General features: G+C 43.4%; 1 protein-coding gene across 3 annotated transcripts in view; it reads right to left on the bottom strand.

Annotated features, from left to right (window-relative positions):
- kiaa1328 (KIAA1328 ortholog) overlaps nt 1-19,431 on the bottom strand; it is a 348,340-nt gene that overhangs the window by 234,809 nt on the left and 94,100 nt on the right. For all 3 annotated transcript variants that reach the window (XM_039759112.1, XM_039759111.1, XM_039759113.1), the window contains one exon: nt 4,734-5,116. In XM_039759112.1, the coding sequence (XP_039615046.1) occupies nt 4,734-5,116 (383 nt within the window). The remainder of the gene's footprint in view (nt 1-4,733; nt 5,117-19,431) is intronic.

The following is a 19,431-nucleotide window of genomic DNA, read 5'->3' as shown; positions in this document are numbered from 1 at the left end:
AGGACCGGAGGAGGGCTTGCGCCTTCCCCAGACCATGTGGGGGTGACCGCCCTGGTTGCTTTGGGGACAACCACTGTAGGGGCCCGTGGTCACCGCCAGGGGGCGTCCCGGTGCCTTTGGAGCCCTGGCCCTTAGCACTTCCGCCAAACCCGGAAGTGCTAGAGGAAGAGAACCGGGGACACCCGGAGTGCTTCCGGGTGCACAGCCAGCACTTCCGTCACACAGGGGAGTGTCGGCGGAGGAGTATCGGGAAGCACCTGAAGCCCATCCGGGCATTTATATAAGGGGCTACCTCCCTCCATTCGATGGCTGGAGTCGGGTGGAAGGACGAAGTCTTGGAGGAGAGGAATGGAGGCGGCCAGAAGAGAAAGGCATTGTGAGAAGACCTGGACTTGAGGGGTGATTGGTGGTTCGGCACTGGGTTTTGTGCACTTATACTTGTAAATATTGTTTAAATAAACGTGTATGGTGATAAAACATTATGTCTACCTGTCTGTGTCTGGGTTGTTACCCACACTATCCAGAATCCCAGGGCATATATGGGGGAAAAGAAATAAATAGGACAGTAGGAGAACTTAAATTATACTTAACACTAGTTTAAAAAAAAAAAAAAAAATATGTTCAAAACCTTGGGAACTACACTTGAATGATAGGATAAAGTGGGAAAAATTTTAAATAAGCATTATAATGATCTTTATTGCAAAATGTCCTGAAATGTCATATCATTTTGAGACCATATTGCCTACCCCTAAAATGTAGTCCAATAATTTTCAAAGAGCATTTTGCATTTTTTAAAACAGAACATTAAAATATCAACTATAGGATTTGTTTATTTAACAATGTATGTACATGCTGAAGAGAAACACTGCTAGAAACTTCTTCATTCATAAATTTAAAAACAGCAATTGGAGATGATACAGAAGCCATCATGCCTTTTTGTCTCCTTATGTATAAACTAATAACACTGATTTAACTGTATGATATGGAGAAAGGAGGGAAAAAAATTGAAGTTCATAATAAAGCACAGTGTAAAATGCAGCTTATTTTTCCAGTATAAGTAGCAGATGAACAATTCAAGAATTTGAAAAGATAACTTTGTAAACTGCAGTTAGTTAACTGTAACTGTAAATTATGTAGCGGATATGTGGAGCATACAGCAATCCAATAGGACTGACAAAGTCTGTAAATGGATAATTATAAAAGACTGTTATGCAAAGTTGTCCTTATTTTGGCCTAGTGTAAGCATGACAAGTAAATACAACACACAAGCCTGGGAAAATGGAGATGGTTACATCAGGAAGGGCAGCCGGTATTCATTTTTTCCAGATCAATATGCAGACAATACAGATTTTCATACTGGATTGCTCGAGGCCCAGGTTAACAACGGTCACCGCCACCAGTACAGTTAGCCAATAGGGTGCTGTCAAAAAATTGGGCTACTGATGGCCTAAGAAAGAGAAGAGGGTGAAGGCATGTCTAGTGACAAGAGGAGGAGAGGAAGAAGGTAAAGAGAGTGGAAGTGAGCATAGGAACTTAAATGCTGGCAGTATAACTGGTAAAGGGAGAGAGTTAGTTGATGTGATGCAGAGAAGGGAGGTTGCTATATTGTGCGGGCAAGAAACTACATAGAAGGGAAGTAAGGCCAGGTGGATCGGAGATGGGTTCAAATTGTTCTATCATGGTGTGGATGGAAGGAGAAATGGGGTAGGGGTTATCCTGAAGAAAAAGTATGTTAAGAGTGTTTTGGAGGTAAAAAGAGTGTCAGACAGAAGGATGATTATGAAGCTGGAAATTGAACATGTGATGATGAAAGTTGTTATTGCATATGCCCCGCAACTTGGGTGTGCGATGGATGACAAAGATGATTACTGGAATGAGTTGGATGAAGTGGTGGGCAGTGTACCCAAGGAAGACAGAGTGGTGATTGGAGTAGATTTCAATGAATATGTTGGTGAAGGGATCAGAGGGGATGGGGAGGTGATGGGTAGGTATGGTGTCAAGGAGAAAAATGCAGAAGGTCAGATGGTACTGGTTTTGCGAAAAGTATGGGCATGGTTGTGGTGAACACATATTTTAAGATTATACAAGAGTGTAGGAAGACTCACACAGGTAGATTATATGTATGCAGGAGGGTCAGTCTAAAGGAGATTGTAAGTGGTGGCAAGGGAAAGTATAGATAGGCAGCATATGAGGGTGGTCTATAGGATGACGTTGGAGATCAAGAAGAGCAGAAGTGTAAGGGCAGAGCCAAGGATCAAATGGTGGAAGATGAAAAAGGAAGACTGTAAGGTTGACTTCAGGGAGAAGGTAAGACAGGCACTGGGTGGCAGTGAAGAGTTACCAGACAGCTGGGCAACTACAGCAGAAGAAGTAAGCATGATAGCAAGAAGGGTGGTAAGTGTGACATTAGGAAGAGGAAGGAGGAGAAGAAAACCTGGTGGTGGAATGAGGAAGTACAGGAGAGTATACAGAGGAAAAGGTTGGTGAAGAAGAAGTGGGATAGTCAGAGAGATGCAGAAAGTAGACAGGCATACATTGACATGAGGCATAAGGTGAAGAGAAAGGTGGCGAAAGCTAAAGAAGAGGCATATTATGAGTTTAATGAGAGGTTGGACACTAAGGAGAGAGAAAAGGACCTGTACCAATTGACTAGACAGAGGAACTGACCTAGGAAAGATGTGCAGCACATTAGGGTGTTATTGAATAAAGATGGAAACATACTCACAAGAGAGGAGTGTGTGTTGAGCAGATGGAAAGAGTACTTTGAGTGGCTGATGAATAAAGAGGATGAGAGGAGGTTAGATGATATGGAGATAGTGAATCAGGAAGTATCAGCAAAGAGAAAATAAGGACGGCTGCAAAGAGGATGAAGAATGGAAAGGCCGTTAGTGCAGACGACATACCTGTGGAAGCATGGAGGTGTTAAGAAGAGAAGGCAGTTTCAACCAGATTGTTTAATACAATCTTGGAAAGTGAGAGGATGCCTGAGGAGTGGAGAAGTGTACTGGTGCAGATATTTAAGAATAAAGTGGATTTGCAAGAGATGTAGTAACTACAGAGGGATGAAGTTACGGGAAACAGTAGTGGAAGCTAGGTTAATAAAGGAGGCAATGATTAGCGAGCAGCATTATGGTTTCAGGCCAGGAAACAGCACCACAGATGCGATGCTTGCTCTGAGGGTGTTGATGAAGAAGTACAGAGAAGTCCAGAAGGAGTTGTATTGCACCTTTGTGGATCTAAAGAAAGCATTTGACAGGGTGCCTACAGAGGAGTTGTGGTACTATATGAAGAAATGGCACATAGCAAAGAAGTATTTAGGAGTGGTACATGATATGTACGGGGCAAGTGAGACAGTGGTGAGGTCTGCTGTAGGAGTGATGAATACATTCAAGGTGGAGGTGGGATTACATCAGGGATCGGCTCTGAGCCCTTTCTTATTTGCAATGGTGTTGGATAGGTTGATAGACAAGAATAGACAGGAGTCCCTGTGGACTATGATGTTTGCTGATGACACAGTGATCTGTAGCAAGAATATGAAGGAGGTTGAGGACATCCTGTAAAGGTAAAGATATGTTCTAGAGAGGAAAAGAATGAAGGTCAGCAGGAAAAAGACAGAATACATGTGTATAAATGAAAGGTAGATCAGAGGAGTGGTGAGGATGAAGGGATTAGATCTGGCGTAGGTGGATGAGTTTAAACACCTGGGATCAACAGTACAGAGTAACAGGGAGTGTGAAAGAGAAGTGAAGAAGAGAGTGCAGTCAGGGTGGAGTGGGTGGAGAAGAGTGTCAGGAGTAATTTGTGACAGATGGGTATCAGCAAGAGTGAAAGGGTAGGTCTACAAAATGATAATGAGACCAGCTATGTTACATGGGTTAGAGACAGTGGCACAGACCAAAAAATAAGAGGCGGAGCTGGAGGTGGCAGATTTAAAGATGTTACGATTTGTATTGGGTGTGATGAGGATAGACAGGATTAGAAATGAATACATCAGAGGGTCAGTGCAGGTTGCATGGTTTGGAGACAAAGGCAGAGAGGTGAGATTGTGTTGGTTTGGACATGTGCAGAGGAGAGATGCAGGGTATATTGGGAGAAAGATGCTAGGGATAGTGCTGCCAGGCAACAGGAAAAGAGAAATGCCTAAGAGGAGGTTTATGGATGCGGTGAGAGAAGACATGAAGGTAGTGGGGATAACAGAGGAAGATGCAAAGGACAGGAAGTATTGGAAAAAGATGATCTGCTGTGGCAACCCCTAACGGGAGCAGCAGAAAGAAAAAGAAAAAGAAGAAGAAAATTTAAAGACATAATTTCCTACATCTTTAAAAACAGTTTTAACAAAATCCTTCACTTTCATAAAAATTTAAATTGTATAGAAGGTATATGGATAAAAGGTAGGATAAACTTTGTCCCAGAAAGGGAAAAAGTAAAACTTTCCTGAGCAATAGATTAGTCAATTTCAAACAAATGAACAAAATAATGTAATTTTTAAATCCAGCTTTTCAAGTCATTATATTTAGAGTGTAATCATATTGATAGTTTTTTAAATGAAAAAAAATTACCTAAAAACAAATTTAATCTGTTATTTAAGCACATGCCATCAATTTTCTTCAAAGACATGCTAAATGAAAAATCTGAAAACAAAAAAGCTAGTGATTTGTAATAGTGAACAGAACCTAAAAAAAATAAACAATGGATGGTATGGCAAAACGTTAAATATGAGACAAAAAGCTTACCTTGGGTGTCTCATTGACCTCGTAGCACTGAAGCTTCAAGTCCTTTGGTTGTTTCACAGTTGAGCAATCTCGATGGATAGCACGAAATGGCTGCTCTTGAAGCACTCCTGACAGAGGGAGTAACTTATCTTGCTGTCCATGGAAACTGTCCATTTGCCTTGCTTGGTTCATGGACTGGTATAACTTGTCACTCTGAGCAGACAGATGTTCTATTGTTATGCTGACTGGAAGAGTCTGAGATGTTGGTTGACTTGGTTGCGTAAGAGGTGTGTGTCCCAGACGAGCCTGAGAGATGGAGTGGCTCAGTTTCTCCTGCTCTTCAGTCAAGTACTGTTGATATAATGCCAGTAACTCCTGGCATTCTTTGTACTGCTGTCGCAGAGGTACAGAAAGGTCAAGGAAAACATTTAAACCATATTTTCTTAAAACTATAAAATCTTTCTAAAGTTTACTATGCAAAACCTTGAGGTTCACATTGTTGACACTTCATAAAACAAGAGAGCAACACTTTAAATTATTAACAGCTAATTATATGTGTACCCTCAAAGAGACAAACAGTTATGAACACTGAATCTCAAGGAAGATAGCCTCTCCACAAGTGTTCCACCAAATCATGCCATTTTCCTTCACCAAGTATTTCTATTTAATAATAATAATACATTTTATTTAAAAGGCACCTTTCTTAACACTCAAGGTCACCTTACAATGAAATTAAACAGCAGTAATACAATATAAAAACAAAGAGGATGATAAAATCAAATAGCAATAAGGTACAGAGGTATTAGCAAACATCAAAGATAACAGGTAATATCTGAGTGAATTTTGTATTGTATTTGGTAGTAAACAGGGAGCCAATGAAGTTGAGAGAGAATAGGTATAATATGTTCAGTGGATTTAGAACAGGTCATTATCCTAGCAGCAGAATTTTGAATAAGTTGTAAACGATGGATACATTTTTTGTGGGATTCCAGACAGAATAGCATTAAAGTAATCTATTCATGAAGTAACTAGGGCATTAACCAATACTTCAGTACTGCGTTACGTAATAACAGGATGAAGTCTAGAAATGTATCTGAGATGGAAGGAGGCAGTCAGAGAAATAATACTTACATGGGAAGAAAAAAGAGAGGGTATTGTCTATAATGATGCCCTGGCTCTTAAACTGGGAAGAGATGTTTGTGTTAATGTTAATTAAAATGGAAAAAAAGTTAACCTTAGCGAGTGTAGATTTAGAACTAATGAGGAGCACCTCAGTTTTATTGCTATTTAATTGGAGAAAATTGTGAGTCATCCATGACTATATATGTGTAGATTTATTTAGTCGATAGATAAAGCTGTGTGTCATCAGCGTAACAATGAAATTTAATACTATGGGATCGAAAGATATTACCTATTGGGAAGATGTTACTGAGAAAAAGAAGCGGCCCCAAAACAGAACCCTGCGGAACTCCCTGAGTAATGACTGCATTCTCAGATTTAAAGCCATTTACTTGAGCAAATTGCGTCCTATCAGTGAGGCAGGAAGAAAACCATTGGCGGACAAGGCCACAGACTCCAAAACTAGCTAGTCATTTCAAAAGTATCTGATGAGATATGGTGTCAAATGTGGAGCAGCGTTCAGGAAGTACAAGAATTGATAAAAGTCCCATGTCAGCTTCCCGAGAAGATCATTTGTGATTTTGACCAGGGCAGTTTCTGTGGTGTGTTAAGGACAAAATCCAGATTGAAAGTGTTAAAAAAGGTTATTTTTTGAAAGATGAGACTAAAGTTGGGAGGAAACTCTCTTTTCGAGAACTTTAGATATTGTTGTGATGTGAGATTTTGCATATAACTTGATAAATGTTTTGTATGTTTTTATTTATAATTTAGACAAACCAATGTAATTTAGTGTTACTTTGGTCAGAGGTATTCGTGTTTGCCCCACCCCCCTTTACGACTGTCTCTTTGTAATTTTATGACAGGATTTGGGGGGGGATGTGTCTTAAACCAGTTTGATGAGTATTTCTCTGCTAAAGTCTTTCAACCCCCCTGCAAGGAAGATGTTCCATTTCACCCATTGGTCTGAGATATGGCTGTCTGGATTGGCTGGAGGGGTTGGACAGAAAACCTATAAATCTGCTTGCTCAACCACATTCTCTCTCTCTAACCAACATATGATTAAGAAGCATCTCTCTTGCTAACCTGTGATGATGAAGACAACACAATGAAGAGCACAGCTCAGCAGTCATATTGAACAGACATGTGGCTGAAAGCTGAGCACCAACGATGACTAACTAGACTAACTAGAGACATTTTAAGTAACTACAAGTCTATGTGCCACCTGAATTACACATCACCATTTTATCAGGTTGTATGGCTGCCAATATTCAAATGAACTTTGCATGTTGTTATTATTTATGAATATTATCAGTAATACATTATTTTATGTGAAACTTAACTCCTGCTTGTCTTTTTACTACATCTAATTGCCTGAGGTTATAGATATAGAGGGGAAGGTGGGGTTAAGCTATATACAATAATCTATACTAATGAAAGGCAAAGCCCTCACTGACTGACTGACTCATCACTAATTCTCCAAGTTCCCGTGTGGGTAGAAGGCTGAAATTTGGCAGGCTCATTCCTTACAGCTTACTTACAAAAGTTGGGCTGGTTTTATTTCGAAATTCTATGCGTAATGGTCATAACTGGAAGCTATTTTTCTCCATATAATGTAATGGAGTTGAGCTGGATGGCCATGGGGGGCGGAGTTTCGTGTGACATCATCACGCCTCCTACGTAGTATGTAGAGAACAAGGAAGACCTCCAAACAGCGCTGAACAAAAAACGCCATTTCACAATTGATAAGGCAGAAAAAGATTATGAAGCAAGTGATGCACACAAGTGTATTCATTAATACAAGCATATTCATAAGTACAGCTATTGCGGAAACAAAGCACGGCGTGAACCGTAAGTTTATTTTTAGTTTATAGACACACTCCCGCTGCCGTTTGTCATACCTACGGCGAATGATGGTATTCGCGAGATACAAGTTTACAGAGACACGAGGTATAAGCGAGACTTTGGATCACTTTGTAGCGGAGTTAAAATTGCTGTAGCAGAAACTGAACAAAACGTTAATGTTTTACTTTTAATAACTTATAGACTACATTTTATTTTTTTCCCTTGCACTCAGTGAGCAAGGCCAATGCATATTCATAAGTGCAGCTACTGCGGAAACAAAGCACGGGGTGAACCGTAAGTTTACATTAAGTTTATAGACACACTCCCGCTGCCGTTTGTCATGCCTACGACGAATGACAGTATTCGCGACATACAAGTTTACTGAGAAGACACGAGGTATAAGCGAGACTTTGGATCACTTTGTAGCGGAGTTAAAATTGCTGTAGCAAGAAACTTTTAAGTGCCGGGTCTTAGCTAACATTAAATAAACACATCCTCCAAATACGAACCTGATTTCAAGAAATAATGATGATCAAATCCTTGATGACAGCAACACTCACAAAACAATTAATGTATATTGACAATCATGTTACGTTATTTTTAAAATGTTCCCTTTTCTTTTTCATAACTTCTTTAACACACTACTTCTCCGCTGCGAAGTAGTGTGTTAAAGAAGCAATGAAAAAAGAAAAGGAAACATTTTGAAAATAACGTAACATGATTAATCAATATTAATGTTTTGTCACTGTTGTGAGTGATGAGTGATATAAATATATATGATATAAATATAAATATATATATATATATATTTACACACACACACAAACATATATATATACATATCTATACATATACACATACATATACATACACACATACATACACACACATATATACACACAAATACATATATATATATATATATATATATATATATATATATATATATATATACATACACACACACATATATAAACATATATATACATATACATACATATCTACATATATACACACACAGCTATTTATATCAGTGCAATACGCTGTTTGTTAAAACGGATGACACCGCTCTTACGTGCAAGTCTGCGTGGATATTATGAACTATAGTATTTGTTCAAGTTCTATTTAAATTTTAAATAGAAGGAATTTTTATTTAGTCGACAGAAATATCTTTGGTAGGAATGGTAAAAACAGACAGGAATATTATTCCTGAATAAATCAACTCAAACCTTAAACAACTTATAATATTTTGCTCTCCATAAAATATATCCTGTCTAAATTATACAAGTTAGAAATAAAGTAAACATTAAAAGAACAAACATTCAAATTTCTTTACTCTTATGTAATTTTATATTTTATAAAAATAAACTTAGATTTTAAATATCCCAAAAGATTTTGCTCTCCATAAAAATATATCCTGTCAAAATTATACAAATTCAAATATGAACATGCTGCATAACAAAACCTAGAAATATAAATAAAATGTGTTCCTTTCAGCAATAACAAATCAAATCATTCAGTTGTCTTTGCTCATATGTCATTTTAGAGCTGGACGCCTGGCATCTTTTTGGCAACAGGTTCGTTTCTGTTTGGTGTGAGGTTCTGTGTTGTGGAGATTCTCAGGATGGATTGCAGGTGCTCATCAGTGAGGCGACTCCTGTGTGCTGTTTTGTTAGTCTTTATCACTGAGAAGAGCTTCTCACACAGATATGTGCTACCAAACATGCACAAGGTTTGAGCCGCATGTAGGCGGACTTTTTTTGTTCTTCAAAGTCACCAAAGCGCCGTGCAAACTCAGTGCGCTCAGTTTATCAGCAAAGTGCGTATTTGGGAACACCGTAGTGGCGACTTGGTTTAACATTACTTGGTAATAGGGAAAGTGGGGCAAGTGGTTGTGTCTCCCATAAAGCAGCCTCAATTGAAATCACTTTGTGATTGTGCACGGGTAAAGCGTCCGCTGAAGTGTCAGATTCTTATTTAATTCTTCTGCTTTCTGTATCTTCTGCATTGCATTCAGGTCTTTCAGGTTACCCTGATGTTTTGTCTCATAGTGCCGTCTTAGATTAAATTCTGTAATTACAGCCACATTAGCTCCACAAATGAGACACGGGTTCAGTAAACATATACTCAGCCTCCCATCGGTTTTTAAAGGCTCTATTTTCAGAATCAACTTTTCTCTTCAGCATCGTGTGAGCTAGCCGCAATAACTTGCAGCATCTTAAGGTAGACTTGATTAGCGCGGTAACTGTTCGGCAAGGCAGCTGAAGCGCTGCATTATGGGATCTGTAGTTTATTGTGTTACCAGCGCTTCATATACCGGGCTTTAATAACAATAATACAGTATATAAAATGATCTCGCGGGCGGATATAATTACGCCGGGCGGATGTGGCCTTGCCCTTGAGTTTGACACATATGGACTAAATAGAACTTGAAAAGATATATTTTTCAAATGTGATGCGCAATTCAGATAGAGTTGGCCAGCGCACTACAGCCTGCATGCCTCAATAAGTCATCCTCCCTTGCCCTTACTTTTTACCGTTCATCTAATGAATACACTGAGTATGGCTTTACCAAAACAATCACTGATGGCGAATAAAGTATCCATTATTGAGTATGTAGATCGGGTTATATATATATACATATATATATACCAGCGTATCTGAGGAGAAGTAGTGTGTTAAAAAGCTAGAAAAGAAAAGGGAACATTTTAAAAATAGCGTAACATGACTGTCAATATACAGTATTTGTTTTGTGAGTGTTACTGAGTGTTGCTGTCATCAAGGATTTGATTATCATTATTTCTTTCAATCAGGTTCGTATTTGTAGGATGTGTTGTGTTCAAGTTACATTCCGTGTTTGTCAATCGTTGTAAAGATGACAGGTTTCATTCATCGATTCGTTTCTTACTGCATCAATAAACAGCTCGTCTTCTTCTTTATCTGAGACCTGACACACTGCATGCACGGTTTTTTACACTGTCTTCCTTTAGCGGGACATTGACTTTTTCCAACGTGTGCTTTGTTTCCGCAGTAGTTGGATTTATGAATATGCTTGTATGTATGAGGCGCTTCATATTTTTGCTGCCTTTTCAATTGTGTAATTGGTTTTGTTCAGCTCTTTGGAACTGTTGCCTTTTATCTGTGCACTCGTCAGTTCCGTGAGCCACTTTCGGTGTACATGCATCGAAGGTTCCCAGCTGTGCTGGTGCCATCTCGTGCTATGTCCATGGCTGTATTTAATGTTACCTTAGTCCTGGCACTTAAAACTTTCTCTCGCAGTTTCGCTGAGTTTGTGTCAAACACCACCCTGACCATCTCATCTTCCTCTCCATAAGCACAGTCCTTCACCCGTGAATATTTACCCGTGGCAGTTTGCTATTGGATTGCGCTGACGGACGGCCTTATATGGGCAGGCACTAAATTACAAGCGCCAGCGCAGCCTGTCTATGAACTTAATTTAAAGTGTAGGTTTACATCGTGCTTTGTTTCAGTAGCAGAACTCATGAATATGGTTGTATATGTCACTTTCGCTTCGCTTCTTATTGTTTCGCTGCCTTCTCAATTATATAATGCATGTTTTCTTCAGCGCTTTTTGAGGTCTTCCTGGTTTTCTATGTACTGCGTGATTACGTGGGAGGCGTGATGATGTCACACGAAACTCCGCCCCACGGCGTTGAAGCTCATCTCCATTACAGTAAATGGAAAAACTGCTTCCAGTTATGACCATTACGCGTAGAATTTCGATATAAAACCTGCCCAACTTTTGTAAGGAAGCTGTAAGGAATGAACCTGCCAAATTTCAGCCTTCCACCCACACGGGAAGTTGGAGAATTAGTGATGAGTCAGTGAGTGAGTGAGTGAGTGAGTGAGGGCTTTGCCTTTTATTAGTATAGATATATATATACCCCGATCTATATACTCTCAAATAGACAAGCCACACGCTGTGGCGCAATGGTAGAGGCTTCACCTCTAGCGGCAACATCCGAGGTTCGATTCCCTAGACGGGATGCACTGAGTATGTACGGGCGCTTCCCGATTCATTTTACCCTTGCATCCCCTTGGTTTGAGATGTATGAAAAAATATGACATTAACGCAGAAAAAAGATCACCAATTGAAGCTTTATGAATAATGGATACTTTATTCCCCATCAATAATTATTTTGGTAAAGCCATACTCAGTGTGATCCTCCTTCCATGTTCTAATTTTTTCGCGACTAGCCAGGATTACATGAACAGTAAAAAAGTAAGAGCGAAGCGAGGTTGACATATCCAGGCAGTCAGGCGACACCTCAATAGCTCGAATTTGGATATAAGTAGGTTTTATTTAGTCGACAGAAATATCTTTGGTAGGAATGTAAGTTGAATTTACTCTTTAAATTTCTATGGTGAAGAAAAATGTATGCAATGCTGACTAAATTTACCTTTCATTCCTACCAAACATATTTCTGTCGACTAAATTAAAATTACTTATATTTAAAATTTAAGTAGAACTTGAACAGATACGATACTTCATAATACCCACGCAGCACTACAGTAAGTGCACGTAAGAGCTGGAGTCAACAAGCAGCATATTGCACTGATACAAAATAGCCTGCCCATTTAATTTTTTAGAAATGGATAGATAAATTAAGATTTTGTACAACAAATGTTTTTCATTTTTCTTCCTCGATGGATTCTGGCACCCCCAGCAACAGCTGCTCGTACCCCAGAGGAGATTATATATATATATATATATATATATATATATATATATATATATATATATATATATATATATATATATATATATATATATATATACACACTGTATATTGTCACACACGTGCGCATGGGAGGCAGCTAAAGGGCTTGAGTGAAGGCAGAGCTGAGGCATGCCGGGATGTGGCAGAGTGTACTGACTCTTTTCACACTTCCCTGTAGACCATCCCTGGGAGACTCCACCTGGCTCTCTTGACATCACTTCCGGGACCGAACCAATGGAAACAGACCTTACCGGCTCCAGGCCCCCTGATGTCACGTCCGGGCCTGATCCAATTTGTAATGAACACGTGCCCGATTCTTATGACCTCACTTTCTGTCTTCCCCTTTAAAAGCCTGCACTTTTTCCCTTTTCCCTCAGTCTTGTCTTGGACTTGTATGCACTTCAGTGCTTTATCTCTATGAAAAGAACGACTTTGCAGCCAGGTTTCGAGATTATATGGGTGGCTGCCCCAAACCTTTCTTTGAGTATGTCTCAACTTTGTGACATTGGCGTAGTGGGCAAGATCGAGAAGTCCTGGAAGAGAAGGGGACAGTACCTGCAACCCATCCAGGTGGGAGCGTACCGGGGCCAAGTTTTCAGGCGGGGAGGGTGTCCCGTGTTTCGGAGTGGCCGGTACAGGCTCTGCTCCCGGCAAGCTCTACTAGGCAGGCCAGGGAGTGTTCGGGAGGGGCTCACAGACGTGGGCTGCTTCGGAGAGGGGAGGCATAGAGGGCTGTTTGTGCTCTCTCGGAGGAGAGTGCCCACCACCCTGTAAAGCCAGAGCCCCGATTTCCACCTAGGGGTGCCCCAGACTGGCAGGTGACTAACCTAAAAAACTGGTGGTTCAACCCAGAGCGGCCGACCTCTCAACAAGCATGGTCCCTATGGGCAAAGGTAGGGCAGTGGCTACGGCCACAGGAACTGAAGCCCTACCAAATAATAGAGCAGGTGATTTGATACCTGCTGCTAGACACGCTACCCCGGGGCTTCACCCAGCCGGTCTGGGGTAGAGACTTTAACAACATGATAGAGCTCATAGAGAAACAAAGGAGGGCCTCACAATCTGGGGAAGCTGAACCGTCCTTTAGCCAAACTCAACCGGACTATGTCCCAACACCTAGAACCACCCCTACCCCTCAACCCAATGTACAACCCAGAGCTTGTGCTAGCGTCCCCGGGGCTGTGGGCGCGCAAACCGCTTGGGAATGAGACAGAATACAGGTGGAAAGGGAGGAGGGGTTAGTGTGCTCTGATAAACCTGTTGGCAGTCCCAAAACACAGGCGCGGTGGTCTTTAACGGGTTCAAAACGTCTGCTCTGTTGGACACCGGCAGCAACACTTCCATTGTTACCCACCGTTTTGTGCTACCGCGACAGTGGTTGAAGTATAAGGTTGGTATAACCTGTGTCCACGGGGAAACCCGCTGGTACAGGGCCAACACTTGTGTCATCAGTTACGGGGGATCAGTTAGGAAATTAACCGTGGCAATCCTTCCTGATCCTCCACACCCGGTGATACTGGGGTGGAACTGGCCTGAAATTAAAAGCGGTGAGACACATACCACTCCCGGGATTACTTTGGGCCTCGTTATAGATGGGCATGAGCCGTCTCAGTCTGCCTCCATGCCATGTAAACAGCCGGCAGAGAGAGACGAAGCGGCTTCCCTGAGTGACGTGGCAACCCCCGGGCCGTCGCGTGCTGGTACATCATCGACCGAAGCCGAGACGGAACTGGAGGAAACCACGTCCCTTGAGGTTGACGCTGACCCTCTCTCCTTGTTGCGGTTTCAATTTAAAGAGATGCCGGCTTCTTTCAGAAGGGAGCAATGGAATGACGACTCCCTGAAGTTTGCAAAAAATGCAGTGGTCCTTGTCAATGGCCATTAACTGATCAGTCAATGCCACAGGGCCCTCACTTTGTATTAGACAGCGACCTTCTTTACCATGTAGCAATGCATGATGGGCAGGAGAGAAAGCTGCTGCTAATTCCGCGTACCTTCTGGCGGCAGGTCTGCGAGCTAGCACACGCCCACCTCCTAGGTGGCCACTTCGGCACCGAGAAAACTCTGGAGCGGATCAAGTTCCGTTTCTACTGTCTGGGAATCAATGAGGAGGTTCATCGCTTTTGCGCTTCCTGCCCGGAGTGTCAACTGCGACAAATTCCCAGGAGTGACCGTGCTCCTCTTGTTCCTATTCCCCTGATTGATGTTCCCTTCCAAAGAATGGGGGTCGATTTGGTTGGACCCCTAGAGCCCTCAGCCCGAGGACACAAGTACATTTTAGTCCTTGTGAATTATGCTACACGATACCCCGAAGCTGTTCCGTTGCGCTCAGCTACCTCCAAAGCTATCGCACAGGAATTACTAGGGGTCTTTTCGCGCGTGGGTATTCCCAAGGAAGTCTTGACAGACCAGGGGACACCTTTTACCTCGGAGACGTTCAAAGTGACTGCCAAGTTACTGAAAATAAAGCATTTAAAGACCGCGGTGTATCATCCTCAAACCAACGGGTTAGTAGAGAGGTTTAATCAGACTCTCAAACAAATGCTACGTAAGGTGGTCAGTGAGGATGGAAGGAACTGGGATCAGCTCCTCCCCCTCATCCTTTTTGCTTATCGGGAAGTCCCACAAGCCTCCACGGGGTTCTCCCCTTTTGAATTACTATATGGGCGACAACCTCGGGGCATATTAGACATTCTAAAAGAAGGATGGGAAGAAGAGGCTCTTCCCTCTACAAACATATTAGAGTATATCGCGCAGTTATGCGATAGATTGGGAAAGATTCGGCCTCTCCTTAAAAGTCACATGGAAGAAGCACAAGCAGCACAGGCCCGTTACTACAACCGCGGCACGTCTCTTCGGGAGTTCCACCTGGGAGATCGGGTCATTGTCCTAGTGCCTACCATCCACTCTAAGCTGCTTGCCCATTGGCAATGCCCCTACGAAGTTAAGGAGAGGAAGGGGCTGGTCGACTATTTGGTGAGTCAACCCAATCGTTGGCCAAATGAGCAGGTCTATCATGCGAACTTGCTTAAACCGTGGAAGGACAAGGACCCCGATCCCTCCTCCGGCCAGCCCCGCTCACTCTTCGCTCAAACACACCACCCTAACTTCGGTACGGACTTAAGTCCCAGACAACGGAGCTAGAAACAGTTATCCAGGCTGTCTGGGAGGTAGTCAGTGAAAACCTCGGAAGGACCTCTCTGGTTGAGCACAACATTGTGATAGAGCCCGGGATTATTGTCCGAGAACGCCCGTATCGTCTTCCCGAGGCAAAAAAGGCTGAAGTGGAGCTTGAGATCAACGGAATGCTGGAGCTAGGTGTGATTGAGGAAAGTTATAGTCCCTGGTCCAGCCCAATTGTGCTCGTTGGCAAGCCTGACGGGAGTTGGAAGTTTTGCAATGACTTCCGTCGGCTTAATCAAGTCTCCCAATTCGATGCTTATCCAATGCCATGAGTGGACGACCTCCTCGAGAGGCTTGGACAGGCTCGGTACTTGACCACACTTGACATGACAAAAGGGGACTCCGCGAAGGAAAAAAACGCGTTTAGTACCCCTAGAGGACACTGGCAGTATTATGTCCTTCCATTTGGGTTACACGGGGCTCCAGCAACCTTCCAGCGTCTGGTGGACAAAGTGCTCCAGCCTCATAACTCATACAGTGCTGCTTACCTGGATGACGTGGTCATCTATTCCAGCACATGGAGGGAACACCTACAGCATGTACGAGCAGTATTGCGAACACTTGGTGAGGCGGGGCTCCTGATTAATCCCAAGAAATGCTTCTTTGGGTTAAGCGAGGCCAAATATTTAGGCTACTTGGTGGGTCGGGGTACCGTAAGGCCACAGTGCTCCAAAGTTGATGCAATTTTGAAATGGCCCCATCCGCGAACCAAGCGGCAGGTCCAAGCCTTTCTCGGGTTAGCCGGGTACTACCGCCGGTTTGTACCCCGGTTCTCGGAGAGAGCGGTGCCCTTGGCTGATTTAACAAAGAAGAGGGCCCCGAACATTGTGGTATGGACTGAGAAGACAGGAGCTGCATTTGGTGAGTTAAAACAGGCCCTTTGCCTTTCATCCTCCAGACGGACGCTTCGGACACAGGCCTGGGCGCCGTGCTGAGCCAAAGTGTCGATGGTGTGGAATACCCCATCATGTTCCTAAGCCGGAAACTGTTGGACCGGGAGACCAGGTATGCAACAGTGGAAAGGGAGGCTTTGGCGATTAAATGGCCGATAGATAGATAGATAGATAGATAGATAGATAGATAGATAGATAGATAGATAGATAGATAGATAGATAGATAGATAGATAGATAGATAGATAGATAGATAGATAGATAGATAGATAGATAGATAGATAGATAGATAGATAGATAGATAGATAGATAGATAGATAGATAGATAGATAGATAACAGTGACAAAACAATTGCATTCATTCATTACATTGACAATCATGTTACGTTATTTTCAAAATGTTTCCTTTTCTTTTTCATTGCTTCTTTAACACAATACTTCTCCGCTGCAAAGCGAGGGTATTTTGCTATAGCTATAGCTATAATATATATATATATATATATATATATATATATATATATATATATATATATATATATATATATATATATATATTGTCACACACGTGTGCATGGGAAGCAGCTGAAGGGCTTAGACAATACTGTTTATACATCTGCCCGGGGGAGGGCGGGGTACGCTGACGCTCTTTCTGAGTTCTCTGCAGGTCTTACCCGGGAAATCCCACCAGGAGCCGCCATTTCCAGGAAGGACACACCACCTCGGTTCCGGCCCCAAGAATGAGGTCACTTCCGGTTCCGGCCCCAAGGGTGATGTCACTTCCAGTTCCGCCCAGAGGCGACATCATTTCCGCCCTCTGAGCTATAAAGCTCACTGCCTTGCTTAGGCAGGCAGTTCTGTTTTGGACTCTGTTGTGTAAACTTGACTATGATGTCTCAAAGACTTTGCAGCCAGGAAACCGAATTAAACGGGTGGCTGCCCCAAACCTTTCACGCCTCTGGTCTCTACTTATTACAGTGGCGTGAGTCGGCAGGATGGTGTCCCTGAAGAACCGGGACCGACCTTCAAGGAACCAGGTGGGTGAGTACGGGGCCGAGTTTGGGGCAGGGAGTGCGCGGGGGTCAGGAAGGACGCGGTGCAGGCTCTGCTCCACGAGCATAACCGGGGCTACCAACCCATCTCGTGGAGAAGTAGAGGGGACCCACAGGCGTGGGCTGGCTTCTGGGGAACACACACGAGTGGCTCAGTATGCTCTTCCTGGGCAGGAAAGCCGAGCCCATCGGGACCAAGGTCCCTGTTAATGATGGGTTATCCCCAGGCCAGCAGGTAAAGAAATATAAACTGGGAGTTTAACCCCAGTAAAGGGCTGTCAGAGCAGGCTATGGCTCTCTGGCAGCAGGTGGGTGAGTGGCTACGCCATTTGAATTAACCCCTTACAAATAGTGCAGCAAGTGGCCTGTTTTTGCTGCTACAACACCTACCCCAGGAATTTGCCCAGCGGCCTGGGGCGAATTCCATTCAATGGACGAGCTACTACAGCTCCTAAAACCCAGAGGCCGGCTGTGAAACCTGGGAGGGCAGAACAGCTGCTTTGTGGACTACCGGGAGTTATGTCCCACTAAAGCAGTCCCTTCCACGCAATCCAGAGCCTGTTCGAAGTCGCCGGGCCGCCTGGCTTGCGACCTGTCGGGAACAAGGCGGACCGTAGGGGACAATGGCGGGGTTGTTTGTGTGCCCTTAGCAATCCCTGGCGGATAAACATACGGGAGAGCTTATTATTAATGGACATAGGGTAACAGCGCTGTTTGATTCCGGCAGTAGCGTGTCTGTCGTTGCTCGCCGTTTTGTTCTACCGCAACAATGGATTAAGAAAAGACCAGTCTAAAATGTATACACGGAGATATCCGCTCGTACAATACCGCCGTGTTACGTGTGTCTCGGAGGAACCCTTCGCGCTTACCGAAGCGGTACACCCGGATCCTCCGTTTCCCGTAATCCTCGGCGGGACTGGTCTGACAGTAACCGGGTAGTTTAGAAAGCATTCCCCGAAAAGCTTTTGGCCTCGTTATAGATGATAAAGACTCATCTCAAGCTGCTTCCACACCGTGTAATCAGCCGACAGGGAGTGAGGCGGTGGGCCAAGAGAGTGACGAAGATACTCCCGGACCGTCGCGGGCTACTACGCCATCCACTAGCGCCCGCAGCGAGGGAGGATTCTCCGCCCCTTGAGGTCAGACCGACCCGCTCTCTGAGTTGCACTTTCAGTTTAGAGCGACTCCGGCTTCTTTCAAGAGAGAACAGTGGAATGACGACTCTCTGAAGCACATAAAGAATGCAGTGGTTCTCGTAACGCCCAGCGCGCATTTGCCCATGCCACAGGGACCTCACTTTGTCATGGATAATGAATTATTGTATCGGGTTGCTGAAAATGAGGGGAAGGTCCGAAGTTGTTGCTAGTCCCGCGGACCTACGGGCGCAGGTTTGCGAGTTAGCCCACTCTCACCTTCTTGGAGGCCATCTCGGCCCGATAAAACATTAGAGCGCATTAAGCTCCGTTTTTTGGCCGGGATTAATGAGGAGGTTCGCCGCTTTTGCATTTCCTGCCGGAGTGTCAACTGCGGCAAATTCCTAGGAAGGACCGTGCTCCTCTGATTCCCCTTCCCCTTATTGACGTTCCCTTTGACAGGATTGGGGTGGATATAGTAGGACCCCTGGAGCCCTCAGCCCGAGGATATAAATATATACTCGTCCTCGTGGATTATGCAACCCGATTCCCTGAAGCCGTTCCATTGCGCTCCGCTACCACTAAAAATATTCCACGGGAACTAGTAGGAGTCTTTTCACGCGTGGGCATTCCTAGAGAAGTCCTGACGGACCAAGGAACGCCTTTCACCTCGGAAACGTTCAAGGAGACTGCCAAGTTACTGAAAATAAAGCATTTAAAAACCTCTGTGTATCATCCTCAAACCGATGGGCTAGTGGAGA

The sequence above is a fragment of the Polypterus senegalus genome, chromosome 7 (assembly GCF_016835505.1).
Source record: "Polypterus senegalus isolate Bchr_013 chromosome 7, ASM1683550v1, whole genome shotgun sequence".
NCBI classification, from domain to species: Eukaryota; Metazoa; Chordata; class Cladistia; order Polypteriformes; family Polypteridae; genus Polypterus; species Polypterus senegalus.
This window is presented reverse-complemented; position numbering and strand designations above follow the sequence as displayed.